This window comes from Harpia harpyja, unplaced genomic scaffold (genome assembly GCF_026419915.1).
Source record: "Harpia harpyja isolate bHarHar1 unplaced genomic scaffold, bHarHar1 primary haplotype scaffold_408, whole genome shotgun sequence".
Taxonomy (NCBI): domain Eukaryota; kingdom Metazoa; phylum Chordata; class Aves; order Accipitriformes; family Accipitridae; genus Harpia; species Harpia harpyja.
Genome location: NW_026293339.1, coordinates 1 through 15,232, shown reverse-complemented (window position 1 = coordinate 15,232; position 15,232 = coordinate 1). Strand labels below are relative to the sequence as shown.

Sequence of the window (15,232 nt, the reverse complement as noted above, 5' to 3'; positions counted from 1 at the left end):
TTTAGGGCCTAATTACCCCCCCTCGGGGCCTAATTCCCCCCCTCAGAGCCTAATTACCCCCCCAGCACTTAATTACCCCCCCCAGGGCCTAATTACCCCCCCTCAGAGCCTAATTACCCCCCCAGCACTTAATTACACCCCTCAGGACCTAATTACCCCCCCCCGGGCACTTGATCCCCCCCCCAGGCCTAATTACCCCCCTCGAGGCCTAATTACCCCCCCAGCAATTAATTACCCCCCCAGCACTTAATTACCCCCCCCACAGGGCCTAATTACCCCCCCTCAGGGCCTAATTACCCCCCAGCACTTAATTACCCCCCTCAGTGCCTAATTACCCCCTCAGTGCCTAATTACCCCCCCACAGGGCCTAATTACCCCCCCCAGTGGCTAATTACCCCCCCCAGTGGCTAATTACCCCCCCAGCACTTAATTACCCCCCCAGTGCCTAATTACCCCCCCACAGGGCCTAATTACCCCCCCTCAGTGGCTAATTACCCCCCCCAGGGCCTAATTACCCCCCCAGCACTTAATTACCCCCCCTCAGTGCCTAATTACCCCCTCAGTGCCTAATTACCCCCTCAGTGCCTAATTACCCCCCCAGGGCCTAATTACCCCCCCAGCACTTAATTACCCCACAGCACTTAATTACCCCCCCTCAGTGCCTAATTACCCCCCCTCAGTGCCTAATTACCCCCCCAGTGGCTAATTACCCCCCCAGCACTTAATTACCCCCCAGCACTTAATTACCCCCCCTCAGTGCCTAATTACCCCCCCCCAGGGCCTAATTACCCCCCCAGCACTTAATTACCCCCCCATTTGCCCCCCCCAGCCACGAGCCAATTTTTTCCCCTGAATTTTAATAAAACCCCATTTCTACTCCCTCCCCCCCCCAAAAAAACCCAAAACCACCCAAATTCACCCCAAAACCGAGGGGGGGGAGGGGCAGCAAGTGCCCCCCCCCCCCAGGATCGGGCCCCCCCCGGGGGGGGGTGGAGAAACGTCACTTCTGCTTGGGGGGGGGCCTGGGGATAGAGAGGGGAGGGGCATGTGGGTCATGTGACCTCCTCCAGTATAGACCAGTCCCTCCCAGTTCATCCCAGTGCCACCTCCAGAGCCTCCCCACACCCTCCCCAGTGTGGTTCCTCCCAGTCTATCCCAGTCCCCTCCCAGTATATCCCAGTCCGTCCCCTCCCAGTCCCTTCCTACCACCTCCCAGTCCATTCCAGTCTCCTCCCAGTCTGTCCCAGTCCCCTCCCACCCCTTTCTATCCTCTCCCAGTCCCTTCCTACCCTCTCCCAGTCCCCTCCCACTCCCTCCTCTCCCCTCCCAGTCCATCCCAGTCCCCTCCCAGTCCATCCCAGTCCCTTCCTAACCCCTCCCAGTCCATCCCAATCCACCCCAGTCCCCTCCCAGTCCCTTCCTAACCCCTCCCAGTCCCCTCCCACTCCCTCCTACCCCCCCAGTCCATCCCAGTCCCCTCCCACGCCCTCCCAGTCCCTTCCTAACCCCTCCCAGTCTATCCCAATCCATCCCACTCCACGCCAGTCCCCTCCCAGTCCCTTCCTAACCCCTCCCAGTCCCCTCCCACTCCCTCCTACCCCCTCCCAGTCCATCCCAGTCCCCTCCCACGCCCTCCCAGTCCCTTCCTAACCCATCCCACTCCACGCCAGTCCCCTCCCAGTCCCTTCCTAACCCCTCCCAGTCTCCTCCCACTCCCTCCTACCCCCTCCCAGTCCATCCCAGTCCCCTCCCAGTCCATCCCAGTCCCTTCCTAACCCCTCCCAGTCCATCCCAATCCATCCCAGTCAACCCCAGTCCCCTCCCAGTCCCTTCCTAACCCCTCCCAGTCCCCTCCCACTCCCTCCTCTCCCCTCCCAGTCCACCCCAGTCCCCTCCCACTCCCTCCTACCCCCTCCCAGTCCATCCCAGTCCCCTCCCACGCCCTCCCAGTCCCTTCCTAACCCCTCCCAGTCCATCCCAATCCATCCCAGTCCATGCCAGTCTCCTCCCAGTCCCTTCCTAACCCCTCCCAGTCCCCTCCCACTCCCTCCTCTCCCCTCCCAGTCCATCCCAGTCCCCTCCCAGTCCATCCCAGTCCCTTCCTAACCCCTCCCAGTCCATCCCAATCCACCCCAGTCCCCTCCCAGTCCCTTCCTAACCCCTCCCAGTCCCCTCCCACTCCCTCCTCTCCCCTCCCAGTCCATCCCAGTCCCCTCCCAGTCCATCCCAGTCCCTTCCTAACCCCTCCCAGTCCATCCCAATCCACCCCAGTCCCCTCCCAGTCCCTTCCTAACCCCTCCCAGTCCCCTCCCACTCCCTCCTCTCCCCTCCCAGTCCATCCCAGTCCCCTCCCAGTCCATCCCAGTCCCTTCCTAACCCCTCCCAGTCCATCCCAATCCATCCCAGTCCACCCCAGTCCCCTCCCAGTCCCTTCCTAACCCCTCCCACTCCCTCCTCTCCTCTCCCAGTCCCCTCCCAGTCCATCCCAGTCCCTTCCTAACCCCTCCCAGTCCATCCCAATCCATCCCAGTCAACCCCAGTCCCCTCCCAGTCCTTTCCTAACCCCTCCCAGTCCCTCCTCTCCCCTCCCAGTCCATCCCAGTCCCCTCCCAGTCCATCCCAGTCCCCTCCCAGTCCATCCCAGTCCCCTCCCAGTCCCTCCCAGTCGCACCTGTAGACCCCGACGACGACGGCGTGGTCCCTCTCGTAGGGCTCCAGCGTCAGCTGCTCCTGCGGCTTCATCTGCTCGCCCGTCATCTTCCTCACCTCCCCGGCGAAGACGGCCTCGGGCGCCGCCGTCGAGTCGATGCAGTTCGCCTGCGGGGGGGGCGGAGCCAGGCGTCGGGGGGAGGAGCCTCAGGCCACGCCCACCGGGGGCGGGGGCAGGCAGCGGCCAATGAGGCCGCACAGCATCGCCCCGGGAGGAGGGGAGGGGGCGGAGAGAAGGGGAGGGGCTGACTGGCGCCGCCCACCAACACCGCGGGGGGTGGAGTCTGAGGTATAGGGGAGGGGCCAACAGCTCCGCCCATCAGCGACCCGGGGGCGGGGTCAGAGAGAGAGGGGAGGGGCCAATGGGTCCTTAACTGGTTTACAGTGGGCCCTGACTGGTCCCCAGTGCCCTGTTACTGGTCCTTACTGGCCCCCAGTGCCCCGTTACCGGTTCCCAGTGCCCCGTTACTGGTCCTCACTGGTTCCCAGTGCCCCGTTACTGGTCCTCACTGGTTCCCAGTGCCCCGTCGCTGGTCCTCACTGGTTCCCAGTGCCCCGTCGCTGGTCCTCACTGGTTCCCAGTGCCCCGTTACTGGTCCTCACTGGTTCCCAGTGCCCCGTCGCTGGTCCTCACTGGTTCCCAGTGCCCCGTCGCTGGTCCTCACTGGTTCCCAGTGCCCCGTCACTGGTCCTCACTGGTTCCCAGTGCCCCGTCACTGGTCCTCACTGGTTCCCAGTGCCCCGTTACTGGTCCTTACTGGTTCCCAGTGCTCCGTTACTGGTGCTTATTTGTTCCCAGGGCACTGTTACTGGTCCTTACCGGTTCCCAGTGCCCCGTTACTGGTTCCCAGTGCCCCATTACAGGTCCTTACCGGTTCTCGGTGCCCCATTACTGGTCCTTACTGGTTCCCAGTTCCCTGTTACTGGTCCTTACTCGTTCCCAGTGCTCTGTTACTGGTCCTTACTGGTTCCCAGTGCTCCGTTACTGGTCCTTACTCGTTCCCGGTGCCCCGTTACTGGTCCTTACTGGCTCCCAGTGCTCCGTTACTGGTCCTTACTGGCTCCCAGTAACCCCTTATTGGTCCTTGCCGGTTCCCACTGCCCCATTACTCATCCTTACCTCCCCCCAGCGCCCCACTGCTGCTCCATACCAGCTCCCAGTGCCCCATTCCTGGTCCTTACTGGTTCCCAGCACCACCTACTGGTGGCTACTGGTGGCTACTGGTGGCTACTGGTGGGGGGGGGCTCGTTACCTTGATGGAGATGACGAAGTGGCCGCCGTTCCGCAGGAAGTTGTGGGCGTTGAGGGCGACGATGCGGGTCTGGTCCGGCTGCGCCACGTCCGCGAAGATCACGTCCACCATGCCTGGGGTGGGGGGCACCCCAAAATTTAGGGCACCCCAAAATTTAGGGCACCCCAAAATCTCCCTGACCACCCCCGGGGCACCCCAAAATGTCCCCAGCCACCCCAAAACCTCTCTCAAGTGACCTCAGATGACTCTGGAACCCCCAAAATTCTACCCTCCACCACCCAGCACCCCAAAATCTTCTCCTGGACCATCGTGACACCCCAAATTCTTCTCGAGCACCCCAAAACCCGACATGGCACCCCAAAAACCAACACAGCACCCAAGAGCACCCCAAAAACCTCTTTTAGATACGTCAAGGTGCCTCCAGACCTTCTCCCACACCCCAAAACCACCCTGAGCACCCCAAAATCTTCTCCTAGACCACCCTGAGCACCCCAAATTCTTCCCTAGCACCCCAAAACCACCTCAAGACCCAACACAGCACCCCAAAACACCCAAGAGCACCCCAAAAACCTCTTTTAGATACGTCAAGGTGCCTCCAGACCTTCTCCCACACCCCAAAACCACCCTGAGCACCCCAAAATCTTCTCCTAGACCACCCTGAGCACCCCAAATTCTTCCCTAGCACCCCAAAACCACCTCAAGACACAACACAGCACCCCAAAATACCCCAAAACACCCAAGAGCACCCCAAAAACCTCCTTGAGATATCTCCATGTGCCTCTAGACCTTCTCCCTAACCTCCAAACCACCGTGAGCACCCCAAAATTTTCTCCTAGACCACCCTGAGCACCCCAAAATCTCTCATAGACCACCCTGAGCACCCCAAATTCTTCTCCTAGACCACCCTGAGCACCCCAAATTCTTCCCGAGCACCCCAAAATCACCCCAAAACCCAACACAGCACCCCAAAACACCCAAGAGCACCCCAAAAACCTCTTTGAGATACTGAGGTGCCTCCAGACCTTCTCCCACACCCCAAAACCACCCTGAGCACCCCAAAATCTTCTCCTAGACCACCCTGAGCACCCCAAATTCTTCCCTAGCACCCCAAAACCACCTCAAGACCCAACACAGCACCCCAAAACACCCAAGAGCACCCCAAAAACCTCTTTGAGATACTTTGAGGTGCCTCCAGACCTTCTCCCCAACATCCAAACCACCCTAAGCACCCCAAAATCTTCTCCTAGACCACCCTGAGCACCCCAAATTCTTCCCTAGCACCCCAAAACCACCTCAAGACACAACACAGCACCCCAAAACACCCCAAAGCACCCCAGAAACCTCCTTGAGATACTCTGAGGTGCCTCCAGACCTTCTCTCCAACATTCAAACCACCCTGAGCACCCCAAAATCTTTTCCTAGACCACCCTGAGCACCCCAAATTCTTCCCGAGCACCCCAAAACCACCACAAGACCCAACACAGCACCCCAAAGCCCAACACAGCACCCAAGAGCACCCCAAAAACCTCTTTGAGAAACCTCAAGGTGCCTCCAGATCTTGTCCCCAACACCAAAACCACCCTGAGCACCCCAAAATCTCCTCCTAGACCACCCTGAGCACCCCAAAACCACCTTAAGACCCAACACAGCACCCCAAAACCCAACACAGCACCCAAGAGCACCCAAAAACCTCTTTGAGATACCTCGAGGTGCCTCCAGACCTTCTCCCACACCCCAAAACCACCCTGAGCACCCCAAAATCTTCTCCTAGACCACCCTGAGCACCCCAAATTCTTCCCTAGCACCCCAAAACCACCTCAAGACACAACACAGCACCCCAAAATACCCCAAAACACCCAAGAGCACCCCAAAAACCTCCTTGAGATATCTCCATGTGCCTCTAGACCTTCTCCCTAACCTCCAAACCACCGTGAGCACCCCAAAATTTTCTCCTAGACCACCCTGAGCACCCCAAAATCTCTCATAGACCACCCTGAGCACCCCAAATTCTTCTCCTAGACCACCCTGAGCACCCCAAATTCTTCCCGAGCACCCCAAAATCACCCCAAAACCCAACACAGCACCCCAAAACACCCAAGAGCACCCCAAAAACCTCTTTGAGATACTGAGGTGCCTCCAGACCTTCTCCCACACCCCAAAACCACCCTGAGCACCCCAAAATCTTCTCCTAGACCACCCTGAGCACCCCAAATTCTTCCCTAGAACCCCAAAACCACCTCAAGACCCAACACAGCACCCCAAAACACCCAAGAGCACCCCAAAAACCTCTTTGAGATACTTTGAGGTGCCTCCAGACCTTCTCCCCAACATCCAAACCACCCTAAGCACCCCAAAATCTTCTCCTAGACCACCCTGAGCACCCCAAATTCTTCCCTAGCACCCCAAAACCACCTCAAGACACAACACAGCACCCCAAAACACCCCAAAGCACCCCAGAAACCTCCTTGAGATACTCTGAGGTGCCTCCAGACCTTCTCTCCAACATCCAAACCACCCTGAGCACCCCAAAATCTTCTCCTAGACCACCCTGAGCACCCCAAATTCTTCCCGAGCACCCCAAAACCACCACAAGACCCAACACAGCACCCCAAAGCCCAACACAGCACCCAAGAGCACCCCAAAAACCTCTTTGAGAAACCTCAAGGTGCCTCCAGATCTTGTCCCCAACACCAAAACCACCCTGAGCACCCCAAAATCTCCTCCTAGACCACCCTGAGCACCCCAAAACCACCTTAAGACCCAACACAGCACCCCAAAACCCAACACAGCACCCAAGAGCACCCAAAAACCTCTTTGAGATACCTCGAGGTGCCTCCAGACCTTCTCCCACACCCCAAAACCACCCTGAGCACCCCAAAATCTTCTCCTAGACCACCCTGAGCACCCCAAATTCTTCCCTAGCACCCCAAAACCACCTCAAGACACAACACAGCACCCCAAAACACCCAACAGCACCCCAAAAACCTCCTTGAGATACCTCAATGTGCCTCTAGACCTTCTCCCTAACCTCCAAACCACCCTAAGCACCCCAAAATCTTCTCCTAGACCACCCCGAGCACCCCAAATTCTTCTCTAGCACCCCAAAACCACCTCGAGACCCCACACAGCACCCCAAAACACCCAAGAGCACCCCAAAAACCTCTTTTAGATACCTCAAGGTGCCTCCAGACCTTCTCCCACACCCCAAAACCACCCTGAGCACCCCAAAATCTCCTTCTAGACCACCCCGAGCACCCCAAATTCTTCTCGAGCACCCCAAAACCCACCCTCGGGACCCCCCCGTCTCACCGATGAGCATGCGATACTTGTGGGGGTGCCGGGCGTCCTCGATGACGGGGATGACGTTGGTGCGTTTTTTGGCGACGTTGATGAGGTCACGGCCCGAACGATGCGAGAATTCCACGGCATAAACCAAACCCTCCTGGGGACGGGGACAGGGAGGTCACCTCACCCGCCGGGGGGGGACCCCGAGGTGGGGGACACCTCTGGGGACGTGGTGCCACCACCCGTGGGGACATCCCTGGTGTCCCCAAGGTGGAGAACATCTCCAGGGACATGGAGCCACCACCCACGGGGACATTCCTGGTGTCCCCAAGGTGGACAACACCTCCAGGGACATGGAGCCACCACCCACGGGGACATCTCTGGTGTCCCCAAGGTGGAGAACATCTCCAGCGACATGGAGCCACCACCCGTGGGGACATCTGTGGTGTCCCCAAGGTGGAGAACATCTCCAGGGACATGGAGCCACCACCCACGGGGACATCCCTGGTGTCCCCAAGATGGAGAACATCTCCAGGGACATGGAGCCACCACCCATGGGGACATCTCTGGTGTCCCCAAGGTGGAGAACACCTTCATGGATGAGGAGCCACCACCCACAGGGACATCCCTGGTGTCCCCAAGGTGGAGAACATCTCCAGGGACATGGAGCCACCACCCGTGGGGACAACGTCCCCTCCTCCCGATGTCCTTACGGGTCCCACGATGTCGGAGACGTGGGACACGGTCGTCCCCGAGGCGGCGCCGAGGTAAAGGACCTTCGTCCCCGGGCGGATGTGGATCTGGTCGATGCCACCCAAGATGGCGGCCGCCAACTTGGAGCGGAAGGGGTTCCAGGCGCGGTATTCCACCTTGGTGTCACCGTCCTGGGGACAAGGACATCGGTGAGATGGGCCACCCACAGCCTCCCAGTGCCACCAGTGCCACCGCCCAGTACACCCGGTGTGGACTCGGGGAAGCTCCCGGTGATGCCTTCAACCTTGGTGTCACCATCGTGGGGACAAGGACACCAGCAGACGTGTCACCCACCGGCTGTGACACCCCACGGACACCCACACTCTCCCAGTGACACCTCCCAGTGCTCCCAGTATGAAAATTACAAAGGTCCTGCTGATATCCCAGTGCTCCCAGTATGGAGTCGGAGAAGGTTCTGGTGATGTCCTCAACCTTGGTGTCACCATCATGGGGACAAGGACACCAGCAAACGTGTCACCCACCGGCTGTGACACCCCACGGACACCCACACCCTCCCAGTGACACCTCCCAGTGCTCCCAGTATGAAAATTACAAAGGTCCTGCTGATATCCCAGTGCTCCCAGTATGGAGTCGGAGAAGGTTCTGGTGATGTCCTCAACCTTGGTGTCACCATCATGGGGACAAGGACACCAGAGGGACGTGTCACCCACTGGCTGTGACACCCCACGGACACCCACACTCTCCCAGTGACACCTCCCAGTGCTCCCAGTATCAAAATTACAAAGGTCCTGCTGATATCCCAGTGCTCCCAGTATGGAGTCGGAGAAGGTTCTGGTGATGTCCTCAACCTTGGTGTCACCATCATGGGGACAAGGACACCAGAGGACACGTCACCAACTGGCTGTGACACCCCGTGGACACCCACACCCTCCCAGTGATACTTCCCAGTGCTCCCAGTAGGGAGGGTAGGAAGGTTCTGGTGACGTCCCAGTGCTCCCAGTATGGAGTCCGAAAAGGTTCTGGTGACACCTTCAACCTTGGTGTCACCATCATGGGGACAAGGACACCAGCAGACGTGTCACCCACCGGCTGTGACACCCCCACGGACACCCACACTCTCCCAGTGACACCTCCCAGTGCTCCCAGTATGAAAATTACAAAGGTCCTGCTGATATCCCAGTGCTCCCAGTATGGAGTCGGAGAAGGTTCTGGTGATGTCCTCAACCTTGGTGTCACCATCATGGGGACAAGGACACCAGCAAACGTGTCACCCACCGGCTGTGACACCCCACGGACGCCCACACGCTCCCAGTAACACCTCCCAGTGCTCCCAGTACGAAAATAACAAAGGTCCTGCTGATATCCCAGTGCTCCCAGTATGGACTCCGAGAAGATCCTGACGGTCTACTCCACCTCTCCCAGTCGCCCCAGTCCCCTCCCGATCGCCCCCAGCGCCTCGTGTCCCCTCCCAGTCACCCCCAGTCCCCTCCCCCTTTTCCCTCCCCCCCTCCCAGTCCCTCCCAGTCGCTCCCAGTCCCTCCCAGTACCTCCACGGAGATCCTCTTCTCCCCGTACACCGACTCCCCCGGGACCAGGTTGCGGGTGACCAGCGCGTCCTCCTTCCCCCGGCAGATGAACACCCCTGGGGGGGGCGGGGGGGCGTCAGGGACCCCCAACTGCCCCACACCCCCCCCAACTGCCCCCCAACCCTGCCCCATAGACCCCAACTGCCCCACAGACCCCCCCAACTGCCCCACAGACCCCCCCAACTGCCCCCCAGATCCCCAACCTGCCCCACAGACCCCCCCGAACCTGCCCCACAGACCCACAACTGCCCCAGAGCCCCCCCAAACCTGCCCCATGCCCCCCAACTGCCCCACAGACCCCCCAAACCTGCCCCATAGAGCCCCCCAAACCTGCCCCACAGACCCACAACTGCCCCACAGGCCCCCCAAACCTGCCCCATAGATCCTCAACTGCCCCACAGACCCCCCAAACCTGCCCCCCAGACCACCAACTGCCCCATAGAGCCCCCAAAACCTGCCCCATAGACCCCAACTGCCCCACAAATCCCCCCAAACCTGCCCCATAGACCCCCCAAACCTGCCCCAGAGCCCAGCTGCCCCACAAACCCCCCAAACCTGCCCCACAGACCCCCCAGACCACCCCATAGACCCTCAAAAACCTGCCCCATAGACCCCCCAACTGCCCCAGAGACCCCCCAAACCTGCCCCACTCCCCCCCAACTGCCCCCCAGACCTGCCCCCCAGACCTGCCCCACTCCCTCCCAACTGCCCCAAACCCCCCCAACTGCCCCATAGACCCCCCAAACCTGCCCCAGAGCCCAGCTGCCCCACAAACCCCCCAAACCTGCCCCCCAAACCCCCCAGACCACCCCATAGACCCCCAAAAACCTGCCCCATAGACCCCCCAAACCTGCCCCACTCCCCCTCAACTGCCCCCCAGACCCCCCAAACCTGCCCCATAGACCCCCAAACCTGCCCCCCAGACCCCCCAAACCTGCCCCATAGACCCCCAAACCTGCCCCCCAGACCCCCCCAAACCTGCCCCATAGACCCCCAACTGCCCCACAGACCCCCCAAACCTGCCCCACAGACCCCCAACTGCCCCACAGACCCCCCAACTGCCCCCCAAACCCCCCCAACCTGCCCCCCAAGTACCTTCGTGCCGATGGGGCTCCACCGTCACCTTCTTGCCCCCCTTGAAGCCGCCGCGGCCCCCCCGCCCCCCCCGGCCCCCGCGGGGGGGTCCGCCCCGCCCCCGCCCCCCCAAAACCGCCCCCGCGGGGGCCCCCCCCGGGGCTGGAAACCTCCACCTGTGGGGAGAAGGGAACTGGGCTTACTGGGGGGGACTGGGAATGCTGGGGGGGGGCGGGGGATGGGACTCGGGGGGGAACTGGGTATGCTGGGGGGGACTGGGGGGCAACTGGGGGCACTGGAGGGGGAACTGGGGGTAATTGGGGGGAGCTGGGTAGGCTGGGATGGGGACTAGGGGGAACTGGGCATACTGGGAGAGGGACTGGGGGTAATTGGGGGGAACTGGGCGTACTGGAAGGAGGACTGGGGGAGAACTGGGCGTACTGGGAGAGGAACTGGGGGGTAATGGGGGTGAAATGGGCATACTTGCGGGGAGCTGGAGAGAAAATTGGGCATACTGGGAGGGGATCTGGGGTTAATTGGGGGGAACTGGGCATAGTGGTGAGGGGACTGGGTATACTGGGGGCACTGGAAAAGGAACTGGGCATACTGGGAAAGAAAACTGGAGGGTAATTAGGGGGAACTGGGCATACTGGGGGGGGAACTGGGCATACTGGGGGTAATTGGGGGGAACTGGCCACACTGTGGGGGGAACTGGGGGCACTGGAGAGGGAACTGGGCATACTGGAAGGGGGACTCGGTGGTAATGGTAGGGAAGTGAGCATACTCACGGGGGAACTGGAGAGGAAACTGGACATACTGGGAGAGGAATTGGGGGCTAATTGGGGGGAAACTGGGCATACTGGGAAGAGAATAGCACATACAGGGCATATGGGGAGAGGAACTGGGGGGGAACGGGGTATACTGGTGGGGGGACTGGGTATATGGGGGGCACTGGAGAGGGAACTGGGCATACTGGGAGGGGGACTGGAGGGTAATTAGGGGGGGAGCTAGGCATACGGGGGGGGGAACTGGAGAGGAAACTGGGCATACTGGGAGGGAGTCTGGGGGTTAATTGGGAGGTAACTGGGCATACTAGAAGGGGGAGAACTGGAGGGGAAACTAGGCATACTGGGATAGAAACTGGGTGTAATTGGGGAGAACTGGGCGTACCGGAGAGAACTGGACATACTAGAAGAAAGACTGCGGGGAACTGGGCATACTGGGAGGGAGCTGGGGGTAATTGGGGAAGAACTGGGCATACTGGGAGGGAACTTGGTGGGGACTGGGCATACTGGGGGCACTGAAGAGGGAACTGGGCAGATTGGAGAAGGACTGGGGGGTAATTGCAAGGGAGCTGGGCATACTGGGAGGGGAACTGGGCATACTGGGAGGGGAACTAGGGGGTAATGGGGGGGAACTGGGCATACTGGGAGCACTGAAGAAGGAACTGGGCATACTAGAAAGAGAACTGGAGAGGAAACCGAGCATACTGGGAGAGAAACTGGGGGGAATTGGGGGAACTGGGCATACTGGGAGGGAGCTTGGGGGTAATCGGGGAAGAACTGGGCATACTGGGAGGGAACTTGGTGGGGACTGGGCATACTGGGGGGACTGGGGGGGGAACTGGGAGTAACTAGTCATGCTGGGAGAGGGAACTGGACATACTGGGAGGGGAACTAGGGGTTAATGGGGGGGAACTGGGCATACTGGGGGCACTGGAGGGGGAACTGGGCAGATTGGAGGGGGACTGGGGGGTAATTGCAGGGGAGCTGGGCATACTGGGAGGGGAACTGGGCATACTGGGGCACTGAAAAGGGAACTGGGCATACTACAAAGTGAACTGGAGAGGAATCCGAGCATACTGGGAGAGAAACTGGGGGGAATTGGGGGGAACTGGGAGGGAGCTTGGGGGTAATCGGGGAAGAACTGGGCATACTGGGAGGGAACTTGGTGGGGACTGGGCATACTGGGGGCACTGGAGGGGGAACTGGGCAGATTGGAGGGGGACTGGGGGGTAATTGCAGGGGAGCTGGGCATACTGGGAGGGGAACTGGGCATACTGGGGGCACTGAAAAGGGAACTGGGCATACTACAAAGTGAACTGGAGAGGAATCCGAGCATACTGGGAGAGAAACTGGGGGGAATTGGGGGGAACTGGGAGGGAGCTTGGGGGTAATCGGGGAAGAACTGGGCATACTGGGAGGGAACTTGGTGGGGACTGGGCATACTGGGGGGACTAGGGGGGAAACTGGGAGTAACCAGTCATGCTGGGAGAGGGAACTGGGCATACTGGGAGGGGAACTAGGGGGTAATGGGGGGGAACTGGGCATACTGGGGGCACTGGAGAGGGAACTGGGCAGATTGGAGGGGGACTGGGGGGTAATTGCAAGGGAGCTGAGCATACTGGGAGGGGAACTGGGCATACTGGGAGCACTGAAGAGGGAACTGGGCATACTAGAAAGAGAACTGGAAACGAAACCGAGCATACTGGGAGGGGAACTGGGGATAATTGGGGGGAACTGGGCATACTGGGAGGGAGCTTGGGGGTAATCGGGGAAGAACTGGGCATACTGGGAGGGAACTTGGTGGGGACTGGGCATACTGGGGGGACTGGGGGGGGAACTGGGCGTCCTAGGGGGGAAACTGGGAGTAACCAGTCATGCTGGGAGAGGGAACTGGGCATACTGGGAGGGGAACTAGGGGGTAATGGGGGGAACTGGGCATACTGGGAGCACTGAAGAGGGAACTGGGCATACTAGAAAGAGAACTGGAAACGAAACCGAGCATACTGGGAGGGGAACTGGGGATAATTGGGGGGAACTGGGCATACTGGGAGGGAGCTTGGGGGTAATCGGGGAAGAACTGGGCATACTGGGAGGGAACTTGGTGGGGACTGGGCATACTGGGGGGACTGGGGGGGGAACTGGGCATCCTAGGGGGGAAACTGGGAGTAACTAGTCATGCTGGGAGAGGGAACTGGGCATACTGGGAGGGGAACTGGGCTTGTCGGAGAGGCACAGGGGAAACTGGGCAGGCTGGAAGAGGGGAGGGGGAACTGGGGCTCCCAGTACAGGCGGGACTGGCCTTACTGGGAGCACTGGGAGGGGACAGACTCACCTCGTCCCCCCCGGAAGCCGCCGCGGCCAGCCGCGCCCCCCCCGGGGGCTGAAACCTGCCGGGAGCCGCTGTCAAACTGGGAGTACTGGGAGCACTGGGGCAGACTGGGACGGCTGCAGGAGGCTCCCAGTTCTCGCCCAGTAACAGCCCCCCCCACCCCCAGGCTCCCAGTGTTCCCAGTTTGGCCCGACCGCCCTCCGTGTCCCTCCCAGTCACCCCCTAAGTCATCCCAGTTGCTCCCCAGTCCATCCCAGTTGCCTCCCAGTATGGCTTCCTTTTTCCCAGCTACCTCTTACTCCTTCCCAGTAAGCGCCCAGTCCCATCCCAGTTTCCTCTAACTTCCCAGTCCCTCCCAGTTAGCCCCTGTTCCTCCCAGTTAGCCCCCAGTGCCTCCCCAGTCAATGCCAGTACATTCCAGTCCCCTCTGGTCCCTTCCCAGTACATCCCAGTCCCTCCCAGCTACCTCCAGTTATCTCCCAGTTACCCACAGTGCTTCTCAATCCATCCCAGTCCCCCCAGTCTCTCCCAGTGACCCTCCCAGTACATCCCAGCCTCTCCCAGTACCCCTCCCAGTACATCCCAGTCCATCCCAGTGCCTCCCCAGTCAATCCCAGTCCCTCCCAGTTACCCCCAGTGCCCTCCAGTCCCATCCCAGTTCCCTCCAGTCCCATCCCTGGGCCCCTCCCAGTCTCTCCCAGTCCTGCTCCAATCAATCCCAGTACATCCCAGTCCCTCCCAGTTACCCCCAGTGCCCTCCAGTCCCATCCCAGTGCCCTCCAGTCCCATCCCAGTGCCCTCCAGTCCCATCCCAGTGCTCCTCCCACTCCCCCAGTATATCCCAGTCCCTCCCCAGTCAATCTCAGTACATTCCAGTCCCTCCCAGTTATCCCCAGTCCTCTCCAGTTACCCCCAGTTACCTCTCAGTCCCTCCCAGTACACCCCAGCCCCCTCCAGTCCCACCCCAGTCCCCCCAGTATATCCCAGTCCCTCCCCAGTCAATCCCAGTCCCTCCCAGTACAACCCAGTCCTCTCCAGTTACCCCCAGTCCGTCCCACTACAACCCAGTCCCCTCCAGTCCCACCCCAGTCCCCCAGTATATCCCAGTCCCTCCCAGTACAACCCAGTCCCATCCCAGTCCCCCCCAGTCAATCCCAGTCCCCTCCAGTCCATCCCAGTGAATCCCAGTCTCCTCCAGTCCCATCCCAGTCAATCCCAGTCCTTCCCACTACAACCCAGTCCTCTCCAGTTACCCCCAGTCCCTCCCAGTACAACCCACTCCCCTCCAGTCCCACCCCAGTCCCTCCCAGTCAATCCCAGTCCCTCCCAATTATCCCCCGGTTACCCGCAATCCTTCCCAGTCCATCCCAGTCCCCTCTAGTCTCTCCCAGTCCCCCCCGGTGCCCCTCCCAGTCCATCCCAATCCCTCCCAGTCCACCCCAGTCCCCTCCAGTCTCTCCCAGTCCCCTCCAGTTACCCCCCCCAGTCCTCCCCCAG

The 15,232-nt window shown here is 60.4% G+C and overlaps 1 protein-coding gene across 1 annotated transcript; it reads right to left on the bottom strand.

Annotated features, from left to right (window-relative positions):
• Window positions 1-846: 846 nt before the first annotated feature.
• On the bottom strand, window positions 847-13,793 carry FBL (fibrillarin; the record flags this gene model as incomplete). Its single annotated transcript, XM_052779681.1, has 12 exons — window positions 847-1,022; window positions 2,672-2,817; window positions 3,963-4,075; window positions 7,272-7,404; window positions 7,961-8,131; window positions 9,509-9,603; window positions 10,643-10,797; window positions 11,063-11,114; window positions 11,293-11,437; window positions 11,883-12,017; window positions 13,193-13,252; window positions 13,739-13,793. Coding segments are annotated over 12 exons (1,282 nt in total), but the record flags the coding sequence as incomplete, so codon positions are not given.
• Between the last annotated feature and the right edge of the window lie 1,439 nt (window positions 13,794-15,232).